General features: G+C 38.0%; 2 protein-coding genes across 2 annotated transcripts; one reads left to right on the top strand and one right to left on the bottom strand.

The window, feature by feature from the left end:
- The first annotated feature begins 12672 nt into the window (after positions 1–12672).
- On the top strand, positions 12673–14897 carry TBL42 (TRICHOME BIREFRINGENCE-LIKE 42). Its single transcript, XM_079071363.1, has 5 exons — positions 12673–13005; positions 13515–13686; positions 13778–13953; positions 14067–14225; positions 14571–14897. The coding sequence occupies exons 1-5, from the start codon at positions 12719–12721 to the stop codon at positions 14860–14862; spliced, it is 1086 nt and encodes a 361-aa protein (XP_078927489.1). The 5' UTR covers positions 12673–12718; the 3' UTR covers positions 14863–14897.
- EMB1473 (Ribosomal protein L13 family protein) lies at positions 14846–16462 on the bottom strand. The gene is made up of 4 exons (XM_079071364.1): positions 16126–16462; positions 15450–15635; positions 15193–15363; positions 14846–15046 (listed from the first exon to the last, which is right to left on the bottom strand). The coding sequence occupies exons 1-4, from the start codon at positions 16363–16365 to the stop codon at positions 14930–14932; spliced, it is 714 nt and encodes a 237-aa protein (XP_078927490.1). The 5' UTR covers positions 16366–16462; the 3' UTR covers positions 14846–14929.
- Between the last annotated feature and the right edge of the window lie 579 nt (positions 16463–17041).

Raw genomic sequence — 17041 nt, 5'->3', positions numbered from 1 at the left:
TCAGAGATAGCTACAAGACCCGTCATCTCCATTCACTCCGATTCAGCGGTAACCCTAATCTGATCTTCATAGCAACGACATCGAAACCCTAATCGGAGTTAGGGTTTCTTGTGGCTCCGGCGACCTCAAGCTTCATCTCTATCCTTCTCCGATTGATCCAATCTCACTGCTTTCTACCTATTTCTCAACATATATACATACAGATAAATGTATGTATTTCTGATTTAATTTTCATCTTCATCTATTTCTGGTTTAATTTTCATCTTCCTCACTTTCTCTTTCGTTCTCTCAACAGGTAATGCTCACTGGCATTTGTTAGAATCAAATTGGTTTTGGATCTATTAATCTAATTGGAAATGGATTGGAAGTAGGTTGATTTGGGAATCGAGGTTTGTTTCCTCAAAATCTGTTAAAACGGTAATGGGTTTGGAGAGAGAGAGAGAGAGAGAGAGAGAAGGGAGAAATTGATTTTGGAGACGGTAATCTAACCGGGAATAGCAGCAACAACAGACGGTAATCTGTTAAAGTGCTGAAATTGATTTTGGAGAAGGAGGATGGTCACCAGAGGGAAGCGAGAGGGACCTCTTGATTGTCACTGAAATGGGTCTTCTTCTCCTCGATCTAGTGTGTGTATCTGTGTTCATAGTGAAAGTGGGTGAAGAACTTTAAGTTTTTTTGTGGGTTAATCCACGTTGCTGGAATCTGATGTTGAAATGGACTATGAACGCTATTTGGATTGCTGGTGGGTTTGCACAGGAGAGAGAGAGAGAGAGATAGAGAGAGATGTGGGTCCAATTGTCACACCCCCGGACCAGACGACGGAAACGTCCGGAGGCGGGTGACTTCATTGTGCAGTATCATAACAATTGAATTTAAATGAAACAGAGCAATCCAAACATCATACATTGAGATAACAAACTTACATTGTTTACATATTGTATTTGTTCTTCGAGTTACACAAAAGAGACATAAGTAGAAAATTTCAAACTACAGCTAAATAGTCCTGCATCCGCTTCCCTTGTTACCTGCTTACTAGATCCCTGAGAATACAATTCGTTTTGAAAAGCGTTAACTAAAAAGTTGATGAGTTCATAAGCATTTTTGTATAAAATCGTTTACACTTGTTTAGAATCGTTCGTATTGTACTTTCAGAAAATCCGATATTTTCTATGAAATCGTTTGAAGTCTTGCCTTGAAAATCGTGGATATATGTGTGCATGTCATTACTTTTATTCATCCTTATAAGGAGTGATTTTGAAAAGTAGCGTGATTTGTAAAAGCGAGCTGTGTACGAGAATAGTTCTTTTGAATAGTAATAGTCAACCATTTCCAGAAAAATCCCTTACTTCCAAAAAGAGAATATGGTTGAAAATCTTGTTCCTCTTATCGAGTAAAATTGAGTGTGTGTTCTAGTTTATCGTTATCGAAATCGTAGAAAATTGTTTTCTCCAGAAAATCCTATATTTTCTACTATAAAATATTCGTAAGTTCTAGTTCCAACTATGTATGTGTGTGGGTTAATTTATCGTTTTCAAAATCGTTTACAAACGTTTTCCATAGAGTCCTACGCTTTTTAATTTGTAAAAAAAAATAGCAGTATTACGACTCCATACGTGTTAAGAGAAAGAATCAACATGGCAATTGTGGACATTCTACGCGATGAAAAAGGACAGTCAACGCAACAAATGCGGACCATCACTTATCATGTATAGGACGGTCAACACAACGCGCCAAAAATTTATTTATGAGGTTTTTCCTTACATAAATTTCTAGATGACATAACATATTCTAGTGAGTCGTTGTAACCATACTAATCTGACGAAGTGCCTGTTTTGGCGTTTCTCAGGCGCCCTCGGTTTAGAAAAGACATTTGTCACCCTAGACTGGCCTGTCTAGCTATAGCGTACAACGAAGGTGCGGGGTGTCAACCCCGTATAGATCTATACACAAATTCCCGCTCTCCCTCCAGTAGACTCTGGCTATAACTCCTTACAGGACTTAGACGTACACTAATATTTTTATATTTAGGTACTTTTGAGATTTGTCTGACTAGAATATTAACAACCTTTTGAGTGATCGTTAGAGATCCATTATTTGTTAGATAAATAATGAAATTCGTACTTGTTGAATAAGAATATCGTTCTCGTTCCATATCGTTGATTGTGATCGTTAACTAGGTGCTCGTGTTCGTTCCTTTTCGTTTATTGAAAAATAAGTCATTTTAGTCAAGAAAAAGTTATAATTTGTATAAATTTATAACTGTCGGTTATGACACGCATTTTCTGTTTTATGACATATAGAACATTACTTATGTTGTTGGAGGTTTTACGACAGCAGTTTATGACATGAAAATATTTTTGTCATAAATGCTCTATTTGTGTATTTTCTTGACGCAACCTTTTATGTTGAATATTTATAAAATACTCCCTGATAGTTTGCAAAATAGTCACAAAGTTTCTATTTTCGAAAAATCACTAGAAATGGTGTCCACTTAGTAAGGTCCCTTTTTATAACTTTTATCTTTAGACATGAAAACATAGATAAAGGGGTTAAGTTGGACACACTCAATAGTTGGGAGGCTCTTTTGCACAAAGTATCCTCCGTTCTTTATGAAATTGAGAAATCCTTCGTTCATGAGTATATTACTAAATAATAATTTAATAATATTTCACACACACTTACAAACATACATATATATGCAATGATTTACTAATCTAGGCAAGATTTGACTTGTACTCTCCCCCAAAAACATTAAAACATTGAAAAAGGTGGGGTATGAAGCTTACCTTGAGTTGGTTGAGGAGTTGTTTGAAGTTATGGAGTGAAGATCTCAAGCTTAAACTTTGGCTGAGATGAAGAACTTCCCTGGGAGGGATGTTTTCCTTAAAATTTCCCAGGAAGAAGTTAAGAAATTTCCTTTCAGCAAGATCCCCTGTTCTTGCTTGAAGATGAGTTTTTGAGAGAAAATGGGAAAAGTGGGAGAGAAAGTGGAGTCTAAACTCCTTTACTGTCGTTGCTTTGGAGTATAAGAAAAGGAAGGGAATCTTAGGTGCATGGGTATCTGGTGGTCCATGCATGGATATTTGGTGGGTAAAGCATGGAATACCGTGATTTGCATGGGAAATGAGGAATTTCATCAAATCACAAAGTCAATCCTTTTGTCCTTTTCTTGATTTAGGATAAGGTTTTCCTAAATCCCAAACATTAATTTTTATGAAAAATATGCTTAAAATAATTAATTTTAGCATAAAATAAGGGTTTTAGGGGTTTTAGTTAAGCAAAACACGAGTTTGGTGGGATTCCCGACCTCAAAATACCTTAAAATGATAAAAAGGTGCGAAATGGTCTAAAATCCGAAACTTAGAGGCAAATTCCGAAGCTGTAGTTCAATTTCCGGAGCATCTCTCAAAATTCCGGAGTCAACAAGAGGGTTCCGAAGTGTAATTCCTCTTGGCTCCTAAGAAGGTATTCCGGACTAAGAGGGTTCCGGACCAAGAGGTTCAGGAGCAAGAGTTTCAGGAACAAGATGTTCAGGACCAAGAGGTTCAGGAGCAAGACGTTCCGGACCAAGAGGAGTCCGGACCAAGAGGGTTCTGGACCAAGAGGTTCCGGACCAAGAGGGTCCTTTTGGGGTTTCCTCTTCCGGTTTTGAGCTGTTTTTGACTGAGGAAGGTACTTAGGGAGATTTGAGAGAGATTTGAGAGAGATTTGAGATACGTGGAGAGATTTGGGAGAGATTTCACATACTTGGAGAGATTTCACATATGGAGGAGATTTGGGAGAGATTTCACATGCTTGGAGAGATTTGGGAGAGATTCACTATTCTTGGAGAGATTTAGCATACTTAGAGAGATTTGGGAGAGATTCACTATTCTTGGAGAGATTTGGGAGAGATTCACTATTCTTGGAGAGATTTGGGAGAGATTCACTATTCTTTGAGAGATTTGAGAGAGATTCACTATACTTGGAGAGATTTGCATTCTAACACTATATGGCTCCTTAGGAACTCATATTGAACACTTAGGAGTGTTAGCAAAAGTCTCACAATAGTACTTGCTTACTTGAGGACGAAATTTCCTAGCCAAAAAGGCTAGTTGTGACATCATCCCCTCGTTAGAGGGAATTTCGTCCCGAAATTCTTTCGAAAGATAGGGTTATGAATGCGAAAATAGGTGTGGGTACTTTTGAGTTATTTGGTCCTTACGTTCCAAAGTGAATACCGGTTCACGCCTAGCGTTCTCTTCAACCTTCACAATAGGGATGCGGCTTTGTTTTGTGTTCTTAACTTTCCCGTTCATTGTCTTGATAGGATGATAAATGATTAGGAGGTTTTAGTTCACCTTAGCCTTGTCTAGTGGGACTGGGTGGGTTGTCCGATAGACACTTTCTAGGTTCGATACATGGAATACATGGTGTGTGTTACCAAACTCGGAGGGTAATTGGATTTTGTAGGCTACCAGGCCGATCCGTGCGAGGATCTAGAAGGGTCTGATGCATCGGTAATTTAGTTTACTTTTCCTTTTTGACTCGAGTCACTCTTCCCCGATGGGAGTTCTTAAATAATACCCCGAATCTCCTACTTGGGATTTCAAGGTCTTAAGATGTTATCTACATAGTTCCTTTGTCGGTGTTACGATGTTTGAGGTCGTTTTTGGGTTTGGACTATGCTTTCCGTGGTGTCTGGAATAATCTCGGGACTAGTGAGTGTGCTATTGGGCGTTTGTCATCTTGTCGGCTGGGTATCTTCCACCTCAGCCCAACAGAGGATGATCTGCACCTCTGGCCACATAGGGCCCTAAGGGGTGCAACTCTTATGCTCGAGTGGTAGTTTTTGTCATATGAATACTTGATTAGAAGCAAGTGGGCATCCAAACTTTGTCAATGTCCACTACACATGCTTCTCTTCGAGATGTGGGTTCGTGTTTACCTTGACCTCGACAGGTGGAATTTCTAGAGTTTCGGTGGTCTTACACTTATGAGTGTTGAGCACATGGGAGGTGTAATGTCCAAAACTAGTTCCTTATGTTAATCGGAGACTATGAGTTATCGGGCCCTTTCTTGGCGAGGCCTTTTGAATGGTCTTCTAAGGATCGGGATCCTGGTGTCCTAGAAGTAGAGTTTTCTAGGTCTTAGAAGTTGGTACTATGGTCACCAAGGTTGAGTTTGCATGATATAGTTGACCTTATGAGCCTTAGATTATCTTGGGAGTTCTCTCCCAAGGTTTTTTTTCCAACCTAATGGTAGGTCGGCCTCTGCCAGTTCTTTGCTGGTGGTTGAGCGAACTTCCGATTCGGGGTCGGGGATATCGATCCTTGAGGATGGGTTTGTTTGGCTTACTCACAGTGGTGCTTATGTCAATTTCGTCTTTCTCCCTTATGAGTTAGAAAGGTGCTTCCTTTGGTTAGGGGTTGGGTCTGATGTTTCCTTTACCTAATATGCCGATCTTATGATCTGGCACGATTTGTTCTTGTGACTGTGCTAAGTGGCATCGAGTGTTTGGTCATTGAGGTGGTTCCAGGAGTCGGGGTGATTCTATTTCCGCTTAGCACTTGGTTGAGGTTTCCAAGAGGTTTTTGGGAACCTTTGGAGGAAGGTTGGAAGCCTTTCGGATCCCCTTAATGCCTTTTGCTCCTTGATTTTTAAATCTTTATCGGGACTAGGGAAAAGCGTGTGGCAATTCCTACACCAGGACTCAGGTGTCTGGTTGCTAGGGTTTTGCCGTTACCGGCTGAAAGAGTTTCGTTACTCGGCGGAGTAGGACGAAAGTCTATTTGTAGTGCTCGGGGTTTGTAAGGTGAGGATCAAGCCTGTTCGTGCCAATTGATGGCATTGGACTTCTTGTTGTTACGTCGATTCGAGGAGCACTGGTTGCTAGGAATAACAGGGTGTTCTATGTTCATGTTCTTATCGTTGCTAGTTTTTTTTTTCGTTGTTACCATTTGGGTCTATCTCGTTTCTGCTTGTTAGGTGTTCTAGTGACAGGGGTTGCTATTATAAGGCAAGGGAATTCGTAATCCGAATTCTGCCAGGTCCTTCCACTATAGATGGATGTGACCTAACCGTACGTACTTAGGATCTTTAGAGGTGGTTGACTGTGGGGTTCTGTCCTAATCTCTATTCAGCCCAGGGACAGAAAGTAAGGCGGAATCGCACGTTCTTAGTTTGCGGAATCCTAACCATAGGTGATACTAACGTTCATATGGGACCATCATGGTTCATTCGTAAAAATTCCTAGCTTCCCGTAATTTACAGGATTTGCTCTAACGAGACAATAGTTTTTGGATTGTGTTTTTAATTGACAAAAACTTTTTGTGATAATTCGATGCTTAAGTTTATCATGGAAGGTACCAAAAGCTGCGGTAGGGTTCCTTGTCGTCAACTCATGTCTAGTCATCGACTCCTTCGTTAGTCATCTCCATTAGGTAATCTCTCTTGAGATGTCCTATTGCACCGCACTTGTGGCAAACTGAACTTATTTCTGCGTTGCGGGTTGGGGCAACGCATGGGGTCGGGGCCCTACAGTAGCGGGAGGTGTGCCCCATCTTGTTGCATCTTTTGCAACGAAATGTCTGGCAGGCTCCCCAATGATGGTATTTGCACTTGTTGCAGGGTGGATTGTTCCCAAGGTATGATGGTCTCGATGGGGGAGGTGTAGGGTTAGTGGGGGTAGGAACTGATTCCACTTGTTGTCTTTTAGTAGGCCTCTGAGTCGAACTGCCTCCTTTTTCATTTCCAAACTTTCGTTTCTTGAGCTTAGGTTTAGGTTTTAGTGTGCATTGGCGAGTTGTTTTTCGTTGGTTTCCCTGGTTGTTGTTACGATTGAATTTATCGATACTGCTTTCGTTTTCGTTCGTGCTGTTGGCAGTGAAGTATGCCATGGCGGCTGCTACGGCAGCTGTTACAATGGCTTGGAATGTGGTGGAGTTTATTTGTAGGACCGGTGCATCTTCAGGGTACTGGTTATCTCCATGGTAAGACATGAACCTGTTGCACACGAAAAGTGAGCTCGTAAGTATTTGTAACTAGTTTCAAGTGGGTTTACTCCTATAATCTTAACGTACTGGTGCTAATTGTGTCAACCTACATCCCCGTGATGCAGTTATGGTATTGAGTGGGAACATGTATTGTCTGGTGTAAAGTCCGTCAAAATAGCACATAGCTAGCACTATAGTTAACGGATTCGGTTGTATGGATTCTTGGAGGATTTACTCCTCTTAGTTTACTACTACTGGCTGCGATTAAGGGCATTATGAACCTATGGCGAGTAGTGTGGTGATCCTCTTTTACCGACATGGCGCACAAAGTGCTAGGCCATTTCACTTATATTATGAATGCCCTTTTTGTGTTCCTTATGCTGCTAAGGCTGTCCTAGCCTTGATTGCTATGAGTTGTGGTCTCCAAAGGACCACTGCCTAGTTTTCTGGTCTTGTGGGTTTCGTAGGCAATTGGAATGGTGTTCTTGTTACTTGTGGGGGGATCGGATTTACATTCCCATATATCGGGATTTGTTTATGGTCTCCATTACTCCATGGCAGAGGGTTGGAAACCGGGAGTCACTTTGGGTTACTTGTGGTCTAAACAGAGGTGATGTCTGATTCGTGAGGGCGTTGGCTATTGGAGTTCGGTGCACATCGATTGTGGATCTGGTGTCTTTCGTGAAGGTGCGCCCTAAATTGGATAGGAGCCAATTTCTCAACTTGTTTTTGCGTGAGTATCGTTTTGTTTCTAGGTATGTTTATTCAAGTGTCTATATGGGATGTTTATGTATCTGGGAAGAGAGAGGTGAAAGGGTCTTCTGCCAATAGGAATAAGCTTGCTATGAGTTCCCTTGGCGCTTTCATCCTTGTTTGGCCCTTAGTCGAAATTCTCCCTTTTACGATTCATCTCTTGGTATTCCTTGGGATTCACTTCTGGGTTTTTCCTCATGGACTTCTTCTGGTCTCTCCTTGCCCCATCTGTAATTTACCGTGACAGGGTAGTAGAAGTCTTGGCGAGGAATTTCAACTACTTGTTTGTGCGAGAATCGAGGTACGAGATATACGGGGAAAGTTTAGGCGTGGGAGGGGTTTATAGTGTCGTAAAATACTCTAATAGTATTTTTAAACTTGATGTTCGATTCTAGTATTCTCTTGTACTCATAGTTGGTAGGTTTTAGGTTTGTTGCAACACCACCATCACTCCCAAGCACATGTTGGTCATATCTCAAATAAATATAGTTGATCAGGCTATATTGATTCCAGATATGATTACATAACTGCCCAGGTTTGACTTTAGTGTTCAACCTTTTAGTTACTTTTGTTTTCTTCTCGTTATGATACTGTGTTAGTAGATATGTATACTTTCATAAAATACTTATCTTTTTAAAGCATACTTTCAGGCAGAGTGTGTTTTAGTCTCATTGTATTTATAGTTGTATATCTTGTATGGCTAGATATACTAGTTCACTATAAACAATGCTCTGATACCAATCTGTCACACACCCGGACCAGACGGCGGAAACGTCCGGAGGCGGGTGACTTCATTGTGCAGTATCATAACAATTGAATATAAATGAAACAGAGCAATCCAAACATCATCCATTGAGATAACAAACTTACATTGTTTACATATTGTATTTGTTCTTCGAGTTACACAAAAGAGACATAAGTAGAAAATTTCAAACTACAGCTAAATAGTCCTGCATCCGCGTCCCTTGTTACCTGCTTACTAGATCCCTGAGAATACAAGTCGTTTTGAAAAGAGTCAACTAAAAAGTTGGTGAGTTCATAAGCATTTTTGTATAAAATCGTTTACACTTGTTTAGAATCGTTCGTATTGTACTTTCAGAAAATCCGATATTTTCTATGAAATCGTTTGAAGTCTTGCCTTGAAAATCGTGGATATATGTGTGCATGTCATTACTTTTATTCATCCTTATAAGGAGTGATTTTGAAAAGTAGTGTGATTTGTAAAAGCGAGCTGTGTACGAGAATAGTTCTTTTGAATAGTAATAGTCAACCATTTCCAGAAAAATCCCTTATTTCCAAAAAAAGAATATGGTTGAAAATATTGTTCCTCTTATCGAGTAAAATTGAGTGTGCGTTCTAGTTTATCGTTATCAAAATCGTAGAAAATCGTTTTCTCCAGAAAATCCTATATTTTCTGCTATAAAATATTCGTAAGGTCTAGTTTATCGTTATCGAAATCGTAGAAAATCGTTTTCTCCAGAAAATCATATATTTTCTGCTATGAAATATTCGTAAGTTCTAGTTCCAACTATGTATGTGTGTGGGTTAATTTATCGTTTTCAAAATCGTTTACAAACGTTTTCCATAGAGTCCTACGCTTTTTAATTTGTAAAAAAATAGCAGTATTACGACTCCATACGTGTTAGGAGAAAGAATCAACATGACAATTGTGGACATTCTACGCGATGAAAAAGGACAGTCAACGCAACAAATGCGGACCATCACTTATCATGTATAGGATGGTCAACACAACGCGCCAAAAATTTATTTGTGAGGTTTTTCCTTACATAAATTTCTAGATGACATAACATATTCTAGTGAGTCGTTATAACCATACTAATCTGACGAAGTGCATGTTTTGGCGTTTCTCAGGCGCCCTCGGTTTAGAAAAGACATTTGTCACCCTAGACTGGCCTGTCTAGCTGTAGCGAACAGCGAAGGTGCTGGGTGTCAACCCCGTATAGATCTATACACAAATTCCCGCTCTCCCTCCAGGAGACTCTGACTATAACTCCTTACAGGACTTAGACGTACACTAATATTTTTATATTTAGGTACTTTTGAGATTTGTCTGACTAGAATATTAACAACCTTTTGAGTGATCGTTAGAGATTCATTATTTGTTAGATAAATAATGAAATTCGTACTTGTTGAATAAGAATATCGTTCTCGTTCCATATCGTTGATTGTGATCGTTAACTAGGTGCTCGTGTTCGTTCCTTTTCGTTTATTGAAAAATAAGTCATTTTAGTCAAGAAAAAAAGTGTCAAGTTATAATTTGTATAAATTTATAACTGCCGGTTATGACACGCATTTTCTGTTTTATGACATATAGAACATTACTTATGTTGTTGGAGGTTTTACGACAGCAGTTTATGACATGAAAATATTTTTGTCATAAATGCTCTATTCGTGTATTTTCTTGACGCAACATTTTATGTTGAATATTTATAAAATACTCCCTGATAGTTTGCAAAATAGTCACAAAGTTTCTATTTTCGAAAAATCACTAGAAATGGTGTCCACTTAGTAAGGTCCATTTTTATAACTTTTATCTTTAGACATGAAAGCATAGATAAAGGGGTTAAGTTGGACACACTCAATAGTTGGGAGGCTCTTTTGCACAAAGTATCATCCGTTCTTTATGAAATTGAGAAATCCTTCGTTCATGAGTATATTACTAAATAATAATTTAATAATATTTCACACACACTTACAAACATACATATATATGCAATGATTTAATAATCTAGGCAAGATTTGACTTGTACTCTCCCCAAAAACATTAAAACATTGAAAAAGGTGGGGTATGAAGCTCACCTTGAGTTGGTTGAGGAGTTGTTTGAAGTTATGGAGTGAAGATCTCAAGCTTAAACTTTGGCTGAGATGAAGAACTTCTCTGGGAGGGATGTTTTCCTTAAAATTTCCCAGGAAGAAGTTGAGAAATTTCCTTTCAGCAAGATCCCCTGTTCTTGCTTGAAGATGAGTTTTTGAGAGAAAATGGGAAAAGTGGGAGAGAAAGTGGAGTCTAAACTCCTTTACTGTTGTTGCTTTGGAGTATAAGAAAAGGAAGTGAATCTTAGGTGCATGGGTATCTGGTGGTCCATGCATGGATATTTGGTGGGTAAAGCATGAAATACCGTGATTTGCATGGGAAATGAGGAATTTCATCAAATCACAAAGTCAATCATTTTGTCATTTTCTTGATTTAGGATAAGGTTTTCCTAAATCCCAAACATTTATTTTTATGAAAAATATGCTTAAAATAATTAATTTTAGCATAAAATAAGGGTTTTAGGGGTTTTAGTTAAGAAAAACACGAGTTTGGTGGGATTCCCGACCTCAAAATACCTTAAAATGATAAAAAGGTGCGAAATGGTCTAAAATCCGAAACTTAGAGGCAAATTCCGAAGCTGTAGTTCAATTTCCGGAGCATCTCTCAAAATTCCGGAGTCAACAAGAGGGTTCCGAAGTGTAATTCCTCTTGGCTCCTAAGAAGGTATTCCGGACTAAGAGGGTTCCGGACCAAGAGGTTCAGGAGCAAGAGTTTCAGGAGCAAGATGTTCAGGACCAAGAGGTTCAGGAGCAAGACGTTCCGGACCAAGAGGAGTCCGGACCAAGAGGGTCCTTTTGGGGTTTCCTCTTCCGGTTTTGAGCTGTTTTTGACTGAGGAAGGTACTTAGGGAGATTTGAGAGAGATTTGAGATACGTGGAGAGATTTGGGAGAGATTTCACATACTTGGAGAGATTTGGGAGAGATTTCACATACTTTGAGAGATTTCGCATATGGAAGAGATTTGGGAGAGATTTCACATGCTTGGAGAGATTTGGGAGAGATTCACTATTCTTGGAGAGATTTAGCATACTTGGAGAGATTTGGGAGAGATTCACTATTCTTGGAGAGATTTGGGAGAGATTCACTATTCTTGGAGAGATTTGGGAGAGATTCACTATTCTTGGAGAGATTTGAGAGAGATTCACTATACTTGGAGAGATTTGCATTCTAACACTATATGGCTCCTTAGGAACTCATATTGAACACTTAGGAGTGTTAGCAAAAGTCTCACAATAGTACTTGCTTACTTGAGGACGGAATTTCCTAGCCAAAAAGGCTAGTTGTGACACCAATTTAATTATTTATTTTCTTTTTCATTTAAATTAGCTAGAAAAAACATAAAAAAATAAATATCCAAGGGCATTACAGTCATTTCAGTTTACCGGGAGACTAAAAACACAACGAAACTACATCAAAAGGACGACTAACCCAAAAAAGTCGTGGTTTGGACTAAAACCCAAAAAAATACATTCCACAGGGACCATTTTTGCAATTTTGTCTTTAACTAATATTGGTACCATTGCTTTTGTATATTTGAGCACTAGTTTATAACCCGTGAGAACCACGGTTACAAAATTAATTAAAATTTTATAGTAAAAACTCAAAAATTTTAATTAATTATTTTAAATAAATTATTAATTAATAGATTTTTTTAGTTATATAAATTTTAATCATTGATTAAAATAAATATGTGAAATTATATTTTATAGTTTGTATTAATTTTATTTTAATTTTTATTCTCATGTTATTAATTTAATGTAATTAGAGTGGAAAATTTAAAATTTGAAATTTGAAATGGAGTTGACAAGTGACATGCATTAATTAAGAGACATAATAAGATGACACATGACAAAAAGAAAATAAAATATGTATTAATTATGATGCTTAATAGAATGATATATGTCCAAAAGAAAATAAAACTATATTTTTTTAGTAGAATAGAGATTTCTTAAGTGGCCTGCAGAAACAAAAATTATGGTTATTATTATTATTATTTTTTGCCATGCTTTTCGGTAAAAAAAAACCTTGGAAAAAATTGCTATATTTTAAATAAAAATATATTTAAACCTTATATATATAGGCAATCAGCCAATCACAGTACCCAACCACCAGTCTTTTTTGCTGTCTCTCCCCTTTCTCGCTCTCCGTGTTCGCCATGTTCAAAACAACTCTGCGTACCGCCTTCGCTGCCATTTTCTTTCTACTAACGCTTCTGATCTCTCAAGCTCACGACAATGGAGAAGGAAGAAGAAGAAGTAGAAGTAGAAAATCAAACGAGTGCAATTTGTTCAAAGGAAGCTGGATTATGGATCCATCGTACCCGATTTATAACGGATCTGAATGCCCCTTCGTAGACTCCGGATTGAACTGTCAGAAGAACGGAAGAGATGACACGATGTACCTCAAGTTCAGATGGCAGCCTCATCGTTGTGCTCTTGCGAGGTGAGTAGCTTTTTCAATAATGCAAGGGATCTGTTTGTGGTTTTAGTTTATGAGCTCAAGAACAAATTGTTTTCTAGAAATTTCGAATGCTGAATTGCTGGAATAAATGAATAATCTGTTGCTGGATCAATTTATCCTTGTTTCAGACTTTCAGTTCATTCTATCAACGTTTCAAACAAATGGATTCCAATCATAGTTGCTAATTTTGACTCTGGATTTCATCATAGTTTTCCCTAGGAAAAATTGCAAATAACTTTTAGCATTTAACCAAATTATGTTGAGAAATGATTTTTTTTTTTGCCATTTTTTTCTATTTATTACTATAAATTTACTAATTTATACATACATAATTTAAATTGGATAATAAACTACACTTTATTGCGTAAATTTATAGAAAACTTAGTGAACATCAAAATATGATTGAATAAATTGACAAAATGATACAAACATAATCATTAACCCTTTTCCTTTCAATTACATTCTAAATGTCATGAAATGGAAATGTACAGTTTCAGCGGCAAAAGGTTTCTGAGGAGAAATAGAGGCAAGAAAATCATGTTTGTGGGCGACTCACTGAGTTCAAACCAGTGGCAATCACTCGCATGCATGCTTTACCACTCGGTTCCTTCCACTAAGCATACTTTCACGCGTGAAGGACCACTCTCAAATCTTTCATTCCCAGTAAGTTAATAATATATATTGTCCATAATAAAATTTCAAGCCTCAGAGTATTGTTTTGCAAATTTGAAGTTTTATTTTGTGTTTATCGAAGGAATATGGAGTTTCGGTTATGTACTTGAAAAACGGGTTTCTTGTAGACCTTGTGGTGGAGAAAGAGAGCCGAGTTCTAAAATTGGACTCGATCAGTAGAGGAGGGAAATGGGAGGGAGTAGATGTTTTGATCTTCAATAGCTATCATTGGTGGACACACAGCGGATCCCTTCAAACGTGTGTCATTCTTCTTTCTCTGTTAAATCATTCTTTCTTCGTTTAAGTAAAAATGGAAAAGTATCACCTTAATTGAAACGATTCCTACATATGATTTGATTTTTTGGGTGCAGATGGGATTACTACCAAGTCGGGGAAGAGATATACAAAGACATGGGACGAATGGAAGCGTACAAGATCGCTTTGACCACATGGGCGAAATGGGTTGACTCGAACATTAATCCTAACAAGACCCGAGTCTTTTTTCAAGGGATCTCTGCCATTCACGATGAGTAAGCTTAAAATAATTTGATGTAATCAGACTGCATTTGTTATACAAGACAAGATTGGACCAAACAAAACAAACTTTCTAAAGATTAAAAAGTAAAGACATTGTCCCATTTTTTTGGGAAATTTGTCTCATTAACATCCGTTTGTCCACCTTTTTATGATATTGTCCCATTACCATCAGTCACAGTCCTCGACACAGGCACAGTCCTATCCAGGACCCACCAAGTCATTGTACTGTATTTTTAGGGTTTTGGTTGTAACCTGTTTTGTTCTGTACTGTCATGTATACCAAAGTGAATCAAGTTGAGTGCTTTTGTTCGAATTATTAATCGACTTTATGTGATTAGGGGCAAAGATTGGAATGAGCCAAATGTTCGGAATTGTGAAGGGCAAACCCTACCTATTCATGGATTTCATTTTCCCGGGAAAAGATACCCGGGGCAACACGTTGTGAAGGGCGTTTTGGTCAAAATGAAAAATCCAGCTTATTTATTGGATATAACGCTTCTAACCCAACTAAGAAAAGATGGTCACCCGTCCATATACGGTGATGAAGGTCGAGATTGTAGCCATTGGTGCCTAGCTGGGGTTCCCGATACTTGGAATCAAATTTTGTACAATATTTTGCTCAAAAAATAATCTTTTTTGCATTTAATTAGAAGGTAAGTTCAACATTTAATTTGCAAAAAAAAAAAAGACATGGAATCTAGGTTTGTTTTTGTATCCTTTTGTCTCTTATCGGCAAATCTATGGGCTTTTGTGCTTGGTGTGGATGATCGGGTCCTTCGTACACCTTAAGATGAGTAAACAAATCTCGTCCAAGCTACAAAATAAGTATAAAATTTATCAAAAAAAGAGAAAGCAAAATACGAAAAATAGAAGGGTGATTTTGAAAAATATTGTTTTCATCTTTTGATTACTACATACCAAAAAAACTACTCAAATCAAACAAAAAGTTTGTGAACTTACCCTTCCTTTAGGAAGCATCCCACGAACTGCATGCTCAATAATCCTTTCAGGAATCCTTTGTTGAAGTTGATCAAAAGTTTCCACTGTCATTCCACCTGGTCTTCCTGAATGCCTCCTGTAAAGTTTCTGCAGCCTCTTTTTACCCGAAACAGCAACTTTCTCAGCATTCACCTAATATTTACAAGCATCAAAATACATTATGCTCATAGTTGATTAATTACAATAGATTGTTATAGATGAAGTAGAGGAATGTATACCACAATTACAAATGCTCCCATGTCTACACTAGGAGTATAGGTTGGAAGATTCTTCCCACGTATGTGAACTGCTATAGCTGATGCCATTCTTCCAAGAATTTTATCAGTTGCATCAACAACATACCATGTCTTTTCTGTGTTCACATGGTCTTCAGCTTTAGGGTACCATGTTTTGTTCCATACATCCTGTCCACAAACGATAGAAGAATGTTGAAGATATTACAGATTTCAAACAGACATCATCCTATATACACAAGTTTGGATACAGATTCTATGAAGCTCAAACACATTCTACTTTTTGATGTATAACTAGGAACTGTAAAAGTGTAAGACTATGCAACATTCTTTCATTGATAAGATGGAGGAGCTCAAGTAGGCTAGAGATAAGAGTAGTTACATGATTGAGTATTAATTTGATAAATCGATCTGTAATTTTTGAAAGCGAATCTTCGTTTTCATTTTTCGAACAATTATCAACCTAAATTAGGCATCCAAGATCGCCGTAGGGCACAATGATGGAGTAATGTCTGCACAATTGTGCTAAACAAATGTTTACGAAATTAAGAGCAACTAATCAAACATGTAGTCAAGCAATGCTCTAACATTCGTTCTAATTTCGCTCGACAACAGAGAATTCGCCGGAAAACGACGAGAAAAGGGAGATTAAAAGGAGTACCGGTCCTTTGAAATCGGAATCGGTAAACATCCAACGCTGCTCAACAGGTGCAAGTGTCCGTTGTTGAACTTTCTGTTCTTCGCAGCGAATCTGAAAGTTTCGACTGGTTCGAGCTCCGATGATGTGCTTTGGAGAGGAGGCTGATGCTGCCATTGTTGAAAACCCGAAGAGAACTGGAGACCTGTTGTTCTGTGAGGTTCCGAACATCACAGACGATGAGGTTGCATACGCCATCGCCATTTGCTGTTAGTTTTCTCCGACCTCTGTCACCACCGTCTTCAATCTTCCTTCTTCAGGGAAGTAGGGAGTCGGATAAGGTTTAGTGCAGGAAGCACAGTTCCTAGAAATGCTTTTATCGGAGAGTCGTAGATATTTACATTTCCACCCCTAGTTTATTTATGATACACACAAACTCCCCTGAGATTGGAGATTGAAAATTGGTAAAAAGGGGTTACAAGTAAGGTGACAATTATTGACGTCACACGAAATACAACATGAATCCAAGAAGCATTTGGGTTAACCTTAAACGGGTCCGAGTCATTTTTGGTTTTACTCGTGTAACCCGTATAATAAATGGGTGGTGTTCAAATTGATAGGTAGATTCGTGGGTTTGTCAGTAAGTTTTGAACTCTTAATCTTGTCCTTTATCATGTTTTGAATCTACAATGTCTTAAATCCTAATATTTTTCCACTCCATGGCTCCACTTCTATAAAAATTGACTATTGTTTAATATAAGATATTCTAATTTTTTTTATGAATATAAGCTTTATTAATTAAAAATAAAGAAAAATAACTTTAAAAATAATATGAAATATGTTAAAAATGAATGAAGATGATGTATAATACATGCTCTTACATGACGGTGTCCAGCGAACCCGATTATGACCCGTAAACCCATTTATGACTTGTGAACAT

The sequence above is a fragment of the Lactuca virosa genome, chromosome 9, assembly GCF_052849685.1.
Source record: "Lactuca virosa cultivar CGN04683 chromosome 9, Lactuca_virosa_CGN04683_v6, whole genome shotgun sequence".
Classification (NCBI taxonomy): domain Eukaryota; kingdom Viridiplantae; phylum Streptophyta; class Magnoliopsida; order Asterales; family Asteraceae; genus Lactuca; species Lactuca virosa.
Note: the sequence above shows the minus strand (reverse complement) of the source record. Positions and strands in the feature narration are given on the sequence as shown.